This window comes from Fundulus heteroclitus, chromosome 8 (genome assembly GCF_011125445.2).
Source record: "Fundulus heteroclitus isolate FHET01 chromosome 8, MU-UCD_Fhet_4.1, whole genome shotgun sequence".
NCBI lineage: Eukaryota > Metazoa > Chordata > Actinopteri > Cyprinodontiformes > Fundulidae > Fundulus > Fundulus heteroclitus.
In genome coordinates, this window is record NC_046368.1 from 335,903 (window position 1) to 352,527 (window position 16,625).

The following is a 16,625-nucleotide window of genomic DNA, read 5'->3' on the forward strand; positions in this document are numbered from 1 at the left end:
TCGACGTGCTGCAGCAAGCACCAGCAAAACAACCTATAGAGTTATGCGAACCAACTAAACCTGTTCTATGACTACAAATCACCTTGTGTTTCTGTTCTCCGTAACAAGTTACAGCCCCTTCTACATTTATTGCAACCCCTGGTAGAAATGTGTAATAATATAAAAAAAAAGTTAAATAAATCTATTTTTTATTGTAGCAGCATAATGTCAGTGTGTAATATATAAACTACCTCCTTTTTAACGTCTTTTTAGATGCGTCATCGTTATTGGCAAACCAAATTATTCCTATAAGTGCATGTAACTAAAGCATTTATCTACATTTATAGTTTCCCATTTAAGCTGATCCGAGAACTTTCAATTGTTAATCTATGACTTTCTGACTATCAGAGTAATACCTTTGGCCATATCTGCAGTCAGGCTAGTCATCAAAAACGTTAAAACGTCTAGATCTGTGACAAAGAAAGTTTATCTTGCCGTCTTAGTGACACAGACTTTTTTTTGCAACGTGACAAGCCTCCATCTCAAAAATGACTTTTTAGAGAACTTAAGCAGCGAGTAGCATCTTTGCCCCTGTAACAGTTATTTCTTTTAGGTTTTAGAACACATTTTCACCAGGGATCTGAATAATTGTTGAGAAGTACGCAGTGTAAACAAAGATGGAAATCTATCCAACTTGAAACCTGACCGACAGCAGATAATCAGGTGAACAGAAGTACTGTACATACGAGGATCAGCTTTAACAACAAGAAACACATTTTATGGGCCCAGTTACCCAAGTTATTTATCAATTAGGTCGATTGTAAAACATAAAAAAGAAATGTTAACAATTTATTACATATATAGTGTAACTGAAACTAATACCTTACTCAGTTAGTCAATATCAATCAATCCGTCTTCCTGCAGATTCTTCTCTGGCAGAAATTATCTTTAATATGAGGTAATCAAAAAGGTAGAACTAATTTGACTAAATTCACAACAATGAAGCTCCCAAAAGTGCTAAAATGCAAAGAAACGATTATTTAGAATAATCCATGCTATAAATTGCAACTAGGACAGAAATTAAAGGCAAAAATGACAAACGTCACTGGAGTGAATGACAACAGATGGATAAGGAAACCACAGGGATATACCTTAAACAGCAGCATTCTGATGAAACCCCCTTAATTGTATATTTTTGTAACTACTAGAATATTGTGAACATTTAGCCCAGAAAAGTGTCTCTATTATGCTACCCTGAACCCTTAACCTCGCCAGGCATAAGAGCTCCAATCATAATCAAAACCTGGTGTTCTGCAGCTTCAAGTGGTAAGTCTCCGCACTTCAAAACTGAATTGAAATCTAGGTTATTAATACATTTATTTAGTTTAATAAACTAAACTGACACCATATGTCACAATATATTACCACACCCGTAGTGCAGCTGGCTCAAGTCTTTGGAGCGCCATTTAAATCCGGTAATGACACAGATGACTTCTCTTATGTGGTTGTTTTTGTTTCGGCCGTGGAACATAAAAACATTAGAAGGAAAAAAAAAAAAAAAGATTAAAACCTTGAAATATGATCCTTCTTTTGCCAAGCTCCACACCAAAGGTTCAGGGTAATATCAAAACTCTAATACCTCCACGTCGCGGTCATTTTCTTGGTTAAATATCTACCTTGTTCATCTGTTTTTACCATGATGACGAAAATGTCATGTGTGGAAAAGAGGAGAAATAAAAGCCTGCAAGTACATATTGTTTTTATCCTAATAGGGCAGAATCAGCCTTCACGACATACTGTGAACCCTGTCCACAGGGATGCGGCATTGTTAAAATTATTCACAGTACAAAAGTTAGCCGCACAAAAACATCTCTCTTCTTCAACCATTTGGTGACAAGGCACAGATATAAAACTACGAAGAAAGAAGCAGAGGGTCCCCCACAGTGAGTTTTTTTTTTTTGAGAATATTCTACTCTTCAGGATGAAGCCTTGATCTCCACTTGAATGTGATTATAATACAGCTGATCAACAGGAATAAAAAAAAATGCAGGAACAGCTTTGCTCTTAATTTAAAACCAAATTAGAATAAAATCCCCCCCATTACCGTGGAAACTGCAGCATGGGATTTACTTTGAGTAAAAACACACAAACAAGGATAATCTCTTTTTCTGAGCCCTTTTAAGGCCTCTTTGGTTAAAGACAACCACTGTCAGTGCTTCACATAAAACCTCACAACACGGACACACATCTAAGATCCTGATCATACATTCTGCTGACCAGCTCAATGCAAAGAGAGCTGCCAGAAAAGTAAGACATTCAAAGTTAAAAGGGAGTCTTTAAAATCCTACATGCAAATGTACACACCAAGATTCCCTAATGAATGTTTAGTTTGACAAAAACAAAAAAAAAAAGGATTATTCAGATCAGTTACTTTTGTTTGCTATGGCAATAGGAAAGTTTATTTAGCCGTAGAAAGAAATGGGATCTAACGGAAAGTCTTTACCTGATGTGAATTTTATACTAATAATCTTACACAATCACGGGTTGGGGTACAGCGATGCCGGATTGTATCTGCTTTGAGTTTATACCATTAAATGATTTGAAAATGAGCAGAATTTCTAAAACGTCAAGCTCAGCCTCCTAAAATGACACATTAAAAAAAAAAAAAAATTCAAATTTGAGAAACCTTGTAAAAAGGCAGAAATATGTCACTGTAATTCACAGCTGAATGTGGAGCAGCGGCAGGTTGCGTACCATTCTCTAACCAGAATGGTTTTACTTCAGCTTTCACATTGGCGGTCACACGTAGATTCCCTTCACACGTTTGTTTTCAGGGTCGAAAGGAGATTTGAGGTGGGCCTTGGCCTTGTATGTCACTCCCATCCTTTCCAGCGTGAAGTCGCCGGTTTTAATGAAATCGGCACTCACCTAGTAGAGAAAGAAAAAAAAAAATAAAGATTTTGTCAGCGAAAAACAAACAGAATACAAGAAAAACACGTGAAGGACTTGAAGAAGGCAGGAATGAACAAGGGATTTCAAAGCTTTCACAACAAACAGAAATGAACAGCTTGGAGGTTTCTGAACGCAGAAAGCAATTAAGCCCTTTCTGGGACGGGTGTCAGTTCCCCTGAAACCCAGAAAGCTCATTTTCACCGACCAGCTCACATTTTCCTCTCTGCAGCCCTCCTTACTGATCCTCCACACTGTCTCACAGCCATTTACACAATGAAACTAACAGCTAGTTGCGTCATACTAGAAAACACTGAGTAACACCAGATTCTTAAAGAGGAACCTGAAATATCACTTCCCTGCAGCAAAGGAAATACCAACGTTTGGTTGAAACGTGAAGATTTAAAGAGTAGCACATGCATATTAGCCTTAAATCTAAAACAAGTAAAGACTTTTACTTAAGGGTTGGGTCAGAGTTGTAGTTAAATGCACTATCCAACAAAATCAATTCAGGAAAATGCCTTCTTTAAGATGAAAAATCCTTGTATGAAATAGGAATTATAAAAGGCTTTCCACAAGGTTTCCACATTCAGCTTTATTCACTGCTCAGGTGCGCTGAAAGTTGTCATGCAAAGACATTTAATATCTAAAGTTTAAGAGTTGTTTTTCTAAAACTGGCTTCAGTTTAAGGGAGATAAAAGTAATAATATGAAACCAAGATGAAATAAATCCAATAGAGAAAAGAAAAGGGGCTTTTCAGGGCATTATAGTCTCTTTAAAAGTCTCACCACTCCTCCATCGGGGTTGCGGATGTATCCGTAACCAAGAGTTTTGTCAATGAAGAAGGCATAGTCGGCTCGCCGTAGGTGACCAACGGGGACGCCGTTGCGGAATATGGCCTCCAGACCGAACATTGGTACTTTCCTGGAGTAAAGGAGAAAAACGATGGAGTTGAAATATGTTTGTTCAGATTTTTGTAAAGGAAAGGTTTTAAAATGTTTAAAACACGCTTTCAATGTGTGACAAAATACACGAATGAAAACTGCAGCCATGCTGATGATCTGTCTGTTATAGAGTTCTCAATCCTCCTTTACTTAAAAGAATTTGATGCAAAGGTAAACATTTGGAATTAAACGCAAATACTGTATTTCTACATCAGTCAGGGTTTAACCATGGAACCACATAAAAACAAATATTTTTCCATACCCGACACACTAATTATTATTATTATTATTATTATTATTATTATTATTATTATTATTATTATTATTATTATTATTATTATTATTATCATTATTATCATCATCATCATCATCATCATCATTATTATTAGTAGTAGTAGTAGTAGTAGTATCAAATTCTGTATTTCTCCATAATTTACCAGTCTGCACAGTAAAAGTGCAATTTTAAGTAAAGATAAAGAGAAAAAAACTGATTATTTCCATTTTGCTGATTGCTTAATTGTGGTTCTCAGACAGAGGATCTACTGACTCGTCGATGGTGAAGCAGACGATGCGCCTCCTCAGCCCCTCTTCCTTCTGTTTCTCCAGCCTTTCCCGGCCCTGGAACGGGATGGAGCTCTTCAGTTTGCAGGTGAAGGCAAGCCCAGCCTCCAAAGGCGTGTCATCGGGCCGAAGGTCAGCGTGCCAGTGCCTGTACCCTGATGAAAATAGGAGCAAGATCACAGGAAAGTGGACCCATGAGCAACAACACGTCCCCTCCTCAAAACAACTCCTGCTGTATGTCAGCAGGAGTCGAACAGGTTAAAATGTTTACGCTACCTTTCTCTATGCTAAGCGAGTCGATTGCTCTGTAGCCTGAATTGATGACGCCATGCTTGGCGCCGGCGGCCATGACAGCTCGGTAGACGGGAACACAGGAGTCTTTGGGAATGTGGAGCTCCCAGCCGAGCTCTCCAACGAATGACAGACGCATCGCTCGCACCTGGATGACACACCGGGTAGAAAAGATGAAGAAGAGGAGGAAGTTGTGTGGAGATTCAAGCCGCCAAAGCAAGGCTTCATTTCTGCTCATTCACATATGTAGCTGGAAAAAAAGGCAATAAGCAAAACTAAAGTAATGAGAGTAGAAGAAACAGAAAAACACAACACACTGCAAAAAGGGAACTAAAAGTAAGTGAAATTTTCTTGAAATCCGTGTCGTTTTCCTTGATTAGAGCAAGTAAATAAGACAATTTGCCAATGAAATGAGATTTTTGCACTTAAAATTGGAACAATTCATCTCCATCAACTTACTTCAAGTGCAGTATGTCTAATAACATTATTTTAGGGGTAAAAATACTCATTCCATTGGCAAACAGTCTTATTTAGCTCTTCAAATCAAGGAAAAATACACAAATTTCAAGAAAGTTGTATTTACTTCTAGTTCCCTTTTTGCAGTGCAGATGCTAGCATTGCACTGCAAAAAGGGAACTAAAAGTAAGTAAGACTTTCTTGAAATCAGTGTATTTTTCCGTGATTTGAGCAGTTAAATAAGACTATTTGCCAATGGAATAAGATTTTTTGCACTTAAAATAATAACAATTAATCTCCATCATCTTATTTCAAATGCAGGACAGCTAATAATCTTATTTTAGGGGTAAAAATACTCATTCCATTGGCAAATAGTCTTCTTTAGCTGGTCAAATCAAGAAAAGATACACAAATTTCAAGACAATTTTACTTACTTTTAGTTCCCTTTTTGCAGTGCAATGGTAGCTAGCCCACTCGACATTAAAAAGGAAAATAAAATGTAGAAGGGGACAAAAAAAATGAGGAAATATCTCCAACAGTTTTCACAGTTGGTGCATTGACAGAACGTCCATCTGTCTAGTCAGGGATCACTGCAGGCTCCATATGCACATCTCCAAGCTCAGCGCAGGCATGTGACCCTAACACACACCAGATGCACGCATGCCTCATGCACCATCGCACTCATGTACCGACCAGCTAAAAACAAACAGACAGATACAGGAACAACAGGAAACTATATGAATAAATTAGTATGCTTGTGCGCCCGCTGTCAACGACAGGTTAGGAAAACAGAAACAGACAGAGAGAATCTAATGAGCTGTGAGGGGTTGCAGAGGGGCAGGACGAGCTCTGCTCACACAAACAGCACTCTGCAGCCATTAAACTGTCACCGAGACAAGGCCAACAACCAGCTGGAGAACAACACGAGCGCCTCGCTCGGCACCCGCGCACCAACGCTCTTGCAGAGACGTGTGAAGATGCGGCTCGCAGTCACCGGGACATTGGGTAATTTATGCGAGAGAGAAACTAAGACAGGCTTGGGGTTGAGTGAACATATGTGGCACTGCATGAGTCTGTAATGAGTGCAACACCTTCTCCTTGTGTTTTTTTTTCTTCTTTAATCATAGGTCAGAAGTCCAGGTCATCCACAGTGTTATCAGAGACGCATATAATAGACTAGAATGCAACGATTTTATTTAAAAACAGAAAAGCATCAATCATCCCTGCTAAAGTAGCATAAACAGTGATTACAACACTCATAAAAATGGTATCTATAAAAAAATCATATTTTGTTATTTTTTGATTTTGATACGAAGACTTAAGTAAAGAATTAACTAAATCAAGAGTAGTTTGTACGTGCTTACTCTACAGAATATCGCACACTTTTGCTGTTCTTCTCTTTACAGCGTAAGATCAGCAGAAGATGCTGATGCCAATTAAACAGCTTATCTGATCCAGCAGCTAGCCTGCTGATTTACAGAAATGCTTCCTTTACCCTGCTGATTCGAGTTTGAAATCACTTTTAGCTGAATTAGGGTCAAAGGTGGCATGTATTTTTTACAACTGGAAATATTTCTAAATAGTAGGATTAGTCTTTTCAGTAAGAGAAGGAAACATGGCTTTGCCTTTATTTAGTCAGCTGACTGACAGTGTGCAGCAACAGGTGGGGAGGGGGGACTGCTAAGGGACATTGACTAAGGTCACTCTAGCACTTTCTTTGGCATTTCATGTAAAGAACTCCAAATCAAATGGTATAATTCAAACCTAAGTTACAAAAGCCTACATTTTTTAAAACCACTTCAACCCTTGACAACAGGAGCTGGTTTATGCATAGAATACAGCTATGAGCAAACTTTTAGCAATTCAACTGTATGCACTGCAAATGTCACATTGAATAAAACTAGGGGCTCTGTTCTTAAGACCCACAGACTGGGCAAAGAAAAGATTAAGGGGAGGAGACAGGGATGGAAAACATTCATAAATGGACTTCCTTGACATGTTAGTAAAGACATTGTAACTAAAATGTATTCTTCTTAAACACGGTTAGTAGAGAACCTCTATTTAACAAATCTTTAAAATAATATTTTTTCCTAAATGGTGCATGGTTTTTATCTATGGCTGATTGTGTTTCTTAGGGTTATTTACCTGATGTCCTGCTGCCTTCACAAGTTTATGGGTAGAGAAGGGAAACGCTTCGTTGCTCAGGTCTGTGTCCAAAACTTCTTGTAATACTTTGCGGCTGTAAACGTAGTAAATGCAAACACAATCGCAAACTGTGTTAGTCCCCCAACACATGTTTGGGCAAATGAAATGTGCTAAATTTATACAAACCTAATACTGTGCATCTAGGTAATTCTGAAGCTAGACATAAAGTCAGCTAATTAGTTTGCTAAGTAAAGGATGGAGATGAGAATGAAATCGGCTGGTAATAGGAACCGGTGACAATTTGATCTTCCCTGACTGATGACAGATCAGTGGAAGCTTCAAACCTTTTCTGATTGCTTAACAGGTCATTCCTATTTTCACCATCGATCGATGAGGTGTTTAAAAAGCAAAACTTAGCAAAACAAGGAAATTGACGTAAGAACCTATTTAAATAGGATCTGTATTTTTTTTATGCCATGCATGTGGTCCATTACAGCTGCAAGAAAGAGGGAAGCAATATTTTCAAAAGATAACAGGAAGGCCATAAAACAGCATGACGGAGTTTCTCAATTCAAATACTTTAACTTTTCAACCTCAGTTAGTTATGGAACATGTATTTTGGAAATCTCAGCTAGGAAAATAATTTATAGACAAAACATTGTGCTGTAGGTGACCTAATTATGCTAACCACTAGCATGGAATTCCCATGACCGTCTAAAATGTCAAATCTATAACAGTTTGACATGACTTCCACTATAAATTATTTATGACTTAATATTTTGAATAAGGATATCCAGTAAATCTCAGTAAAAATTGGTCTCAATATGTTTGCGAAAACCCGGACGAAAACTTTATAGTGCATTTCTATGAACTGCACCATTTAAATAATAAAGATCTCTTCCTCACTTACAAACAGCATTGAGAGCTTCATTCCTGAAACACTCTTGAACTTGTGACGAGCACCTTGTCATGTTTAGATGGAGCTAATTTAGGAAATAATTCACTCCATCGTCATTCCTTCTTCATGTTCTCTATCGCTTCTGTGCCTGCTGTGTTCGAGGCTGAAGAGAGAACAGCTGTGATGTGATGCAACAACAAGCGCATATTGGTACCATCTGCTGGACTAGATGGGCATGTTTGCATCTGCTCATATTTAGGGCTATCTGTGTTGTAAATCTGGTGTAAAACCAAAGAAAGCAGCACGCACAGCTTCCCGACCGTATGTCTATAAATCAAGAGAAATATGCATTCTTCGTTTTGTAGTTTACACACATTTCTCTCAAAAAGGCAACGCTGGAATTAGGAGAAAACACGCAAACTCTCCTCCTGCAAACTACACAGCAATCAATATTACATAATGATGAGTCAACTTAAAAAAATAGATATGTTATATTTGCACTCGTGGACTGATATTCCTATGAGTGGGAAAACAGCTTTTTAAAGATATTTAAAGGCTGGAAGCCAGGCATGTGAAGATTTGTTGAATGGCTCGGCTTATGCTTCTGCAGATTTTGTGCATGTCCCCTCTAAAAAATAACAGATGAAATAGATATTGAAAGCTTTACTGTTGAGCTGATAACCAGGAGCAAAACGGCAAATATGAGGGAGGCCCTTTTTTTATTATCATTTATTTATTAGATTAGCTATTTTACAGTGAGTTCTGAGCTTCGCGCACACACAGGATATCTCATTATTTTATCAATTACGCATACTGTTCATAATTACCCAAACAAGTGACTGAGCATTAGTTTCGCACTTTGAAACATGGTGCCAGGCTGCGAGAGAGAGAAAAGCTTCAAGTCAAAAGTCTTCCCTCACTGGGCGACTACAGTGAAACGTCGTCGGGGAGAGAAAATACCGACACATCTCCGTAAAACGCTGTAATCTTCGCACTCCTCGAGCTGTACTGGGATCAATTTGCTTCATAAGGGAACAAAAGCAAAACAGAGGAGGAGCAATTTTCTGGAATTCCTCACACATGCTAGATATAAATATGAAACTGTGGAAAGAGAGAGAACAGACGCCAATCTTGTTGACACAAAGTGGGGGGGAAAAATCCACAAACACAAATGGAGCAACACTTTTAGTGTACTAGACTACAGTAAGGATAGAAATAATTATTTCTGGTTTGACGTAAGCAGATCAGTGAGAAAAGCCATGAAAGCAGGGGTGAGGTGACTCAGAATAGGTCGGCCGAGCAGCAAGCGAGGAACGGGGAGAGAAGACAAATAAGAAGATATATCCGATCACCGGAGAGGGAGAAAAAAGGAACTCTGGAGAACGGAGGGTAAGAAAGGCCTCCAGGAAAAGAAATCGACAGATCCCACACAGAGTACAGGGGTGGACGCACCCTGCAGCTCGGTGAGCGGGAAGAAGAAAAGCAAAGGGCAGCGATGTGGGGAAGAGAGGAGGTGAGAGAGAAGAAAAAAGGTAGATTGAGGTGAGCAGAGATTCAGATCAAGAAGAAGTAAAGTTGGCCTGACTTGCTGCGTGAGTAAAAAAAAAAACAAAAAAACAAAGAAATGCCAGAGGAAGGCAGAACAAAGCGACAAAGTTGGAGCAAATTTTATCTGCAGAACTGCAGCGCTTTTTTATAACCTGAGCAAGTTCCACACTGTAGATAATAGCTTCAGTTAAGCACAGACACGGGACACAAGCTCTACATGTGAAAGATACCCAATCTGGTTAAATTATCCAGATTAGGGGCCTTTCCAGTGAATAATGAAGTAGATGTTCAAAATGAGTGAAAAACCTTAATAAATAAAAGAAAATAACTACTCTAACAACTGGGCATTCCTTTTTGACATAAAGTGTCTCCATAACGATCTGCGCCCCTGGAAAATATGCATAAAAAGTCTTTGCATGTTTTTTTTTTTACAGTTCAAAGTTTGTGGAAACCTCGAATTAGCAATCTGTGACTTGCTATAAATACGCTGACACAGAAGCTTCGTTCTCATAGCCACACATCAAAATGGGAAACACGCAATTCTACTAAAGCAAACGAGCGTTGATCAAGAAATGGCTAATCTTTCAAATCCCTCCAATAGTTGAATAAAACTCTAACTGAACAGGAACTGTGACAAAACAAAAATACCAGGATATGTTCAATTAAAATGTGGTGGCTCCTGAACCAAAGATAACACCTGAAAAGGTGTTATCTTTGGTTCTTTAGCAGGATACTGATATTAAACATTAACCATATCAACACAGTAATAGTTAATCATATACAAAATAAAACCTCTTTAAAGGGATCTCGATGCCAAAGGTTAAGAAGAAGGCAGATTAGAATCCCATGCAGGAGACAAAAAACAACTGACTTAATATTCTTATGTTCTGTCTTGTAAGGTGAACCTCTAGGCCTTAATTAGCTTTTTTATGGCTAACCATTAAATCTACTTTGGCATATTCACTGCAACAGCTTACCAAAAATACAAATATTATCCACTTTGACAAGAAGATCCAGCATTCTCCTTTTCATCTTTACTTGAAAACTGGGGTCAACATACTAGCAGCACGACGACACAAACCCTGTAGTGAAAACTGTAACCTTGTTTATATAGTTAGAATTTATTTAATCAATTACCTTATTGAGAATATTTTACACATAGACCTATGGATTAGTTTCTCCTTTCCACAACATTGCTAAATATTCACTGAAGCTTTTCCTTCCCGGTCTTTAACTTGTAGGAAATGAGATCAGGCATCAGATTCTGGCCTCATAAAATATTCTTTACATTCAGAAACTACAGCCTCCAGAAAATATAAGCTGCTTTATGTTTTAGAGGACTGAACATCTGTACTGTGAAATCCCAGTCCAATCAGCTTTCCTGCATCATACTCATTCTGAGCACAAGCTCACATGCAGTCAATGAAAACCTAATGTTTTTGCGAAATTCATCTTTAGAGATCAAACACTAAATCATAAATTTAACCTACATTATGATTTCCCCATCCTCCTGCATGGGGACGAACCCCCACCATTCCACCTGCCCTCTTTTCTTTCCTCCCCCCACCTCTTAGGTCCCTGGATGCTGATCATCCCCATGTCTTCGGAGTGGTCTGTGAGCTGGCATCGGAAGCCCCGGTCCTGAATAACTGCTTTAATGTGGTTCCAGTTGTGTTCTGCGACACCGCCGCCGATGGCAAGGTAGTATGCATCACCTGGAGCGAAGGCAAGGCAGTGGTTTAAGGAAAGTAGGCACACTTACCCAGCGGAAAAAACTTCACACATTACGAATGAGTGTCTCATTATATTTTGCTCACAATTAATATGTAAAATAACCCAACAAGGCAGCTGTAAATCACATCAAAATATACACGTTGGCTTTTTCATTGCATTATATTAATGCAGATCCATTAAACAGAGCTGGCCAAGGAAAATGTACACCTAATAATTACACACAAGTACCTTGAATTATTGCTTACATTTGAGTAAAGCATTTCAGCTGCGATTGTAATAAATAACAATCCTACCCATTTTCTCCCTTTCTGTACAGGGAATAGAGTAACATTTTGACCCAGTTTAATTTGAGACTCAGCTATTTGTTTTGTGCTTTCAGCTGAAGTGCCGTTAAAACAAGGATCGCAGTCTGTTTCTCACCATCAGATTCTGGTGCCAGTGGCAGCTTGGCAGCACCCGGCTCCAGCCTGCTCACTGTTAGGTCAGCCTCCGCCCCTCCTCTTTTATTCAACATACATGTATACACAGTGGAACCTGAAACATGCAAACACATATATATATATATATATCTACCAGTGAAATATTAATAACTCTAGAAAGGCTATGAAGGACGCTTACAGCATTCATAACTCCTGATCTTTGCAAATTGCGTCATCTTGCAACTACAAAACTCAATGTATTTTATCGAGATTTATTATAATAGATCAACACAAAGTAGCGAATAGCTAATGTGTAAAACAAAAACACATAATTTTCTATTTTTTATTATGAATCTGAAAAAAATGGGGTCCATTTGTATTTACTCATTTTTACTTAGCTTATAAAACAATATCCCAAGATTCGACCTTCTTACAGAACACTGTTCAATTTATCACCTGAAAGTGAAAAGAGCATGGCATAATGTCATTTAAACTGACTGGGCAAGGAGAGCAATGATCAGGAAAACAGCCAAAAGGTCTACTGTAACTGTAAGCGGTACAGAGATCCGCAGCTTCAGTGAGAGAACCCTTAATGGTGCATGACACAAATCTGGTCTCTATGTAAAAGAGGCAAAGGAAGTCAAATAGATAATTATAAAAATGGCACAAGAAGTCCCATTTGCAGTCTGCAACAAGCCATGTATGGGGAGGCAACAAGTAGGAGGGTGCTTTGGTATGATGAGGGCAGCGTAACTTTCAACAACATGCAATACGTTTTCTAAAGTGGAAAACTACCGGTGTGCAGTAAAACTTAGCAGGAGAACAGAAGAAGACGGTCAGAGATAATCAGAAGATGGATGGAGCTAAACGCAGCAGAATCCTGGAAGAAAACCTGCTGAGGGCTGTATATAAAAAAAAAACTCTCCCCACCGTCCAAAGCTATTTGCATAGTAGATCAAAATCTGTAATGTGACAATATATGAAAACTTTCAAGGGGTATGAAAACTTTTGTAATCCACTAGAATTTTTCAGCCTGTAATTTGTGCAACTCAGAGCTGAAATTTGACCCCCAAATTTCTGCTTTATTATGTATTTACTTTTTCTTTTTCCAATTATAGCACAGCAGTTTGCAGAAAATGACTTCCGTGTGTGCAAAATGATTCTAATATGTACCAAAGCACAAGTGGCATAATTAACTGCAAAGATATGTCATGAAGGCATGATCATAAAACCCTCCTAATGAAATAACTCTGTATCTAATTACAAGTGACACAAATTCATGACGTGTGTCATCCATTTGCCAAAAGAGTTAATGTTCGCGGTCACGCTTAAATACGCGACGATGATGCCTTCATCCCCTATAATTTAAACGCGTGATTATCTGTGTTAACAAAAACAAATGTGTTTGAGATGATTATTTAAGAAGGCTTGGAGTGAGATATGATTTCCTCCACAGTATATTTCCTCAGACAAATCACTTTGTCAGATTTATGAAATGTTAGAAGCACAGGACGCATGCGGGCGAGTCTTGCACGGACACCTGCATCTCCACAGTGCTATGTCAATGGCAGGCTGTTTGTCTGCATCGCCTAAGGCCGGATAAAAAAACTAGGAAGGAGAATTTAAAAGAATGATTTTCTGCAGCATGTGCACCTTTAAACCATGTGCAAACTTGCATATTAGCTAGACAAACCAAGGTGTGTTTAACTCAAAATTAGGGGAAAAGAACAACATTGAAGAATATCGCATGCACCATAACCCAGACGTGCCCAACTCCAATCCTAATGGGTAAATGTCTTACATGTGTTAGTTCTATCCCGGCACCAACATGCCAGCATGAAATAGCAGCATTACTTCCTGAGCATGTGATCATGTTCTACAGAGGGCTTGTAATTATTTATTTATTTGATTGAGGTATGTTGTGTGTGTGTGTGTGTGTGTGTGTGTGTGTGTGTGTGTGTGTGTGTGTAAGCGTGCTTGCACGGGTGTCTGCGTGCGCGCTTCTTCAAACAGCTCCCCGACTAACCTGGCTTCTTGTTGACATCGGCCGAGAAGAGCCAATCGGCTGCTTGCTTGGCGTCTGGTCCGGTGAGATAGAACTTCCCAAAGTAGGACATGTTAAACACGGCCACGTCGTTTCGACACGAGAGACACTCGCTCTTAATCTGCAATTAACAAGCAAGGCAGCACACACTTTTAAATTCACGCGCTGGATAAAACATACAAAGATGTTGCCATCTCCTTATTCCTAAGAAGGCTTGATCATAGCTGCATCACAAGAGATGGCAGGTTTGCAGATTTTACATCCAGGCTGTCTGTCATTAAAGCTGCTGAATTAGTTTGCAGCTTTATGCACTGCAAAAAAAGAACTAAATATAAGTGAAATTTTCTTGAAATGTGTGTATTTGCCCTTGATTTGAGCAGATAAATAGGATTATCTGCGAATGGAATAAGATTTATGCACTTAAGAGAGGAACCACTCATCTCCATCATCTTATTTCAAGTGCATTATAGTTAACTATCTTATTCTGGGGGTAAAATTACTCATTCCACTGGCAGATAAGATTATATACCTGCTCAAATCAAGGACAAATACACTAATTTCAAGAAAATTTCACTTATTTTTAGTTCTGTTTTTGCAGTGTGCACTGTTAAACCCAATGACTATACCCATCAGCATTACTTCTTCATGAAATAAATTCATTCTTTTATTCCTTCTCTTTATCGGAAAAGTAAAGATTCACATCTCTCAGACTAACATGTTTTTTTTTACAGCAAAATTAAATCAAATAGACAAGTTGAACTTTGTCCGACCGCACACAAACACGTCCGCTTTCGGTGTCTCACCACATCGTGATGCGGGGGAAAGTCGAAGGTGTACTCTTTGCCCAGGAGGTCTTTGTATTCGTAGTTCTCGTTTTTCTTAATGTTGTAAGCGCCGTAATAGTCATAGTCTTTAACCTTTTAACGAGACATGCAAACACGGCGTTAAAGGGTGCGTTAAAGGTTGTGGTAACGTGCGTCTGTTGTATGAGCCTCACAGGAGCAGGTCCGTCCTTGTTGAACCAGCCGGGTCTCTCCCAGCCGTGTCGCTCTTGAAACACACAACCTTCCTTTGTCAGCACCTGAAACGCAAAAACAAGAATAGGTGCAAAATATGCGGAAGGCACACAAACCTGAAAATATTGTTAGTTCATGTTTCAGAGTAGAGATACTGAAATTTTATTTTTTTATATTTTACATTTTTTAAACTGAATTTAGGTCTAGACTTTGACTGGACTGTATTAACCCATGAATATGCTTTGATTTAAAACACCCAATCATAGCTTTTTGATCTAATCCTACTTTAAACCACTCCCTGCCATGTCTGCTGTGTTTCCTTTGGTCTTCATGATGGGCTTTGTTCACCAACGTTCTCCACCATCCTCTGAGTCCCTCAGAAGAAAGTTGTATTTACAGTGAGATGAAATCACTGGGGTGGACTAGGTGGGGAGTGGTGGCCTATTGGTTGAAGGTTCTGGGTTTAACCCCCACAGACTGCCACTCTGGGTCCCTGAGGAAGACCCTTAACCCTAGATTGTTCCCTGGGCGCTGCACAGTGGTAGCCCACTGCTCCCCAAGGGCATGGGTTAAATGTGGAGAACAAATTTCTTTGAAATGTGCGTTGCAATGACAATAAAGATGATTATTATATATTTACTTTTTAGATGTGATCTGATAGGTGGCTCAGAAACCCCTTAAATGAAATTCAGTGCAACCTGAAAACATATGCATGCCAAACCATTCAGACTTTTATTTGTAAACATAAATTGAAAATCGTGTGTCCGTTAGTTTCTATCTTACAGTCATTGAAATGTGCCTCATAACAGACTGCATCCTGCAAATTTCTCTTTCCCTCCTGCAGCTGCCCTGTCATTAAACACCTCTCTGATATTCCATCCCCATCCACTCCACACTCTCTGCAATGTCTTCCCCGTCTCTCTTGTGCATTGCTTTGGACGGTTAGATAAGGTAAGTTTATGTATATAGCACTTTTCAGTAACAAGACGATTCAAAGTGCTGTACATGAACAGAAAAAACATTACAGATATAGGAAACAAAGGAATTAGGTAAATAAATCCTTGACTAGAATTCTTTCATACATTAACAAACATACAGAAATACTTAATTGTTTCTATTTATAATAAGAAATAGTAAGAAAGTATATTCTTGGGGATTTCTGGTCGGAGAGGTAATTTCGTCCAACCTTTTCCTAAAAACCTTTCCAAAAAGCTACAAATAGAATAACTTCTTTTGTTTCATTGTTTCACTGGAACGAGCTTCATCACTAAAAATTCAAAGCTTAATCTTTTATATTCTAACATTCCTCAAAGCTACAACTTATTTTCTATGATCTGACCTTTGAAACCACAGCTAAAATGGGCGAATTGTTTTTACTCAGGATAAAGTTTCACTGGAATGAGCTTCATCACTAAACATTCTGAGAAAGCTACAGCTTGAGGTCTCTGATATGACCTTTTTGACACTACAGTACAGCTAAAACAGAAAGGAGCGTAGTAAGGGAAGAAAGCACAGCAGAGGAGGTGTGTGTTCATGTGTGTTTTAGATAATCGTGTGTGTGTGTGTGTGTGTGTGTGTGTGTGTGTGTGTGTGTGTGTGTGTGTGTGTGTGTGTGTGTGTGTGTGTATAATTGACCCCAAT

At 38.7% G+C, this 16,625-nt stretch overlaps 1 protein-coding gene across 2 annotated transcripts in view; it reads right to left on the reverse strand.

Annotated features, from left to right (window-relative positions):
* Positions 1-2,040: 2,040 nt before the first annotated feature.
* The window catches only part of sardh (sarcosine dehydrogenase), a 38,483-nt gene continuing 23,898 nt past the window's right edge, over positions 2,041-16,625 (reverse strand). For both annotated transcript variants that reach the window (XM_012871103.3, XM_021320765.2), the window contains exons 13-22: positions 14,966-15,049; positions 14,772-14,885; positions 13,951-14,089; positions 11,926-12,039; positions 11,339-11,486; positions 7,326-7,419; positions 4,710-4,872; positions 4,420-4,588; positions 3,717-3,852; positions 2,041-2,907 (exon numbers count right to left, since the gene is read on the reverse strand). In XM_012871103.3, coding sequence (XP_012726557.2) covers positions 2,779-2,907; positions 3,717-3,852; positions 4,420-4,588; positions 4,710-4,872; positions 7,326-7,419; positions 11,339-11,486; positions 11,926-12,039; positions 13,951-14,089; positions 14,772-14,885; positions 14,966-15,049 — 1,290 coding nt within the window. In that variant the 3' untranslated portion in view covers positions 2,041-2,778. The remainder of the gene's footprint in view (positions 2,908-3,716; positions 3,853-4,419; positions 4,589-4,709; positions 4,873-7,325; positions 7,420-11,338; positions 11,487-11,925; positions 12,040-13,950; positions 14,090-14,771; positions 14,886-14,965; positions 15,050-16,625) is intronic.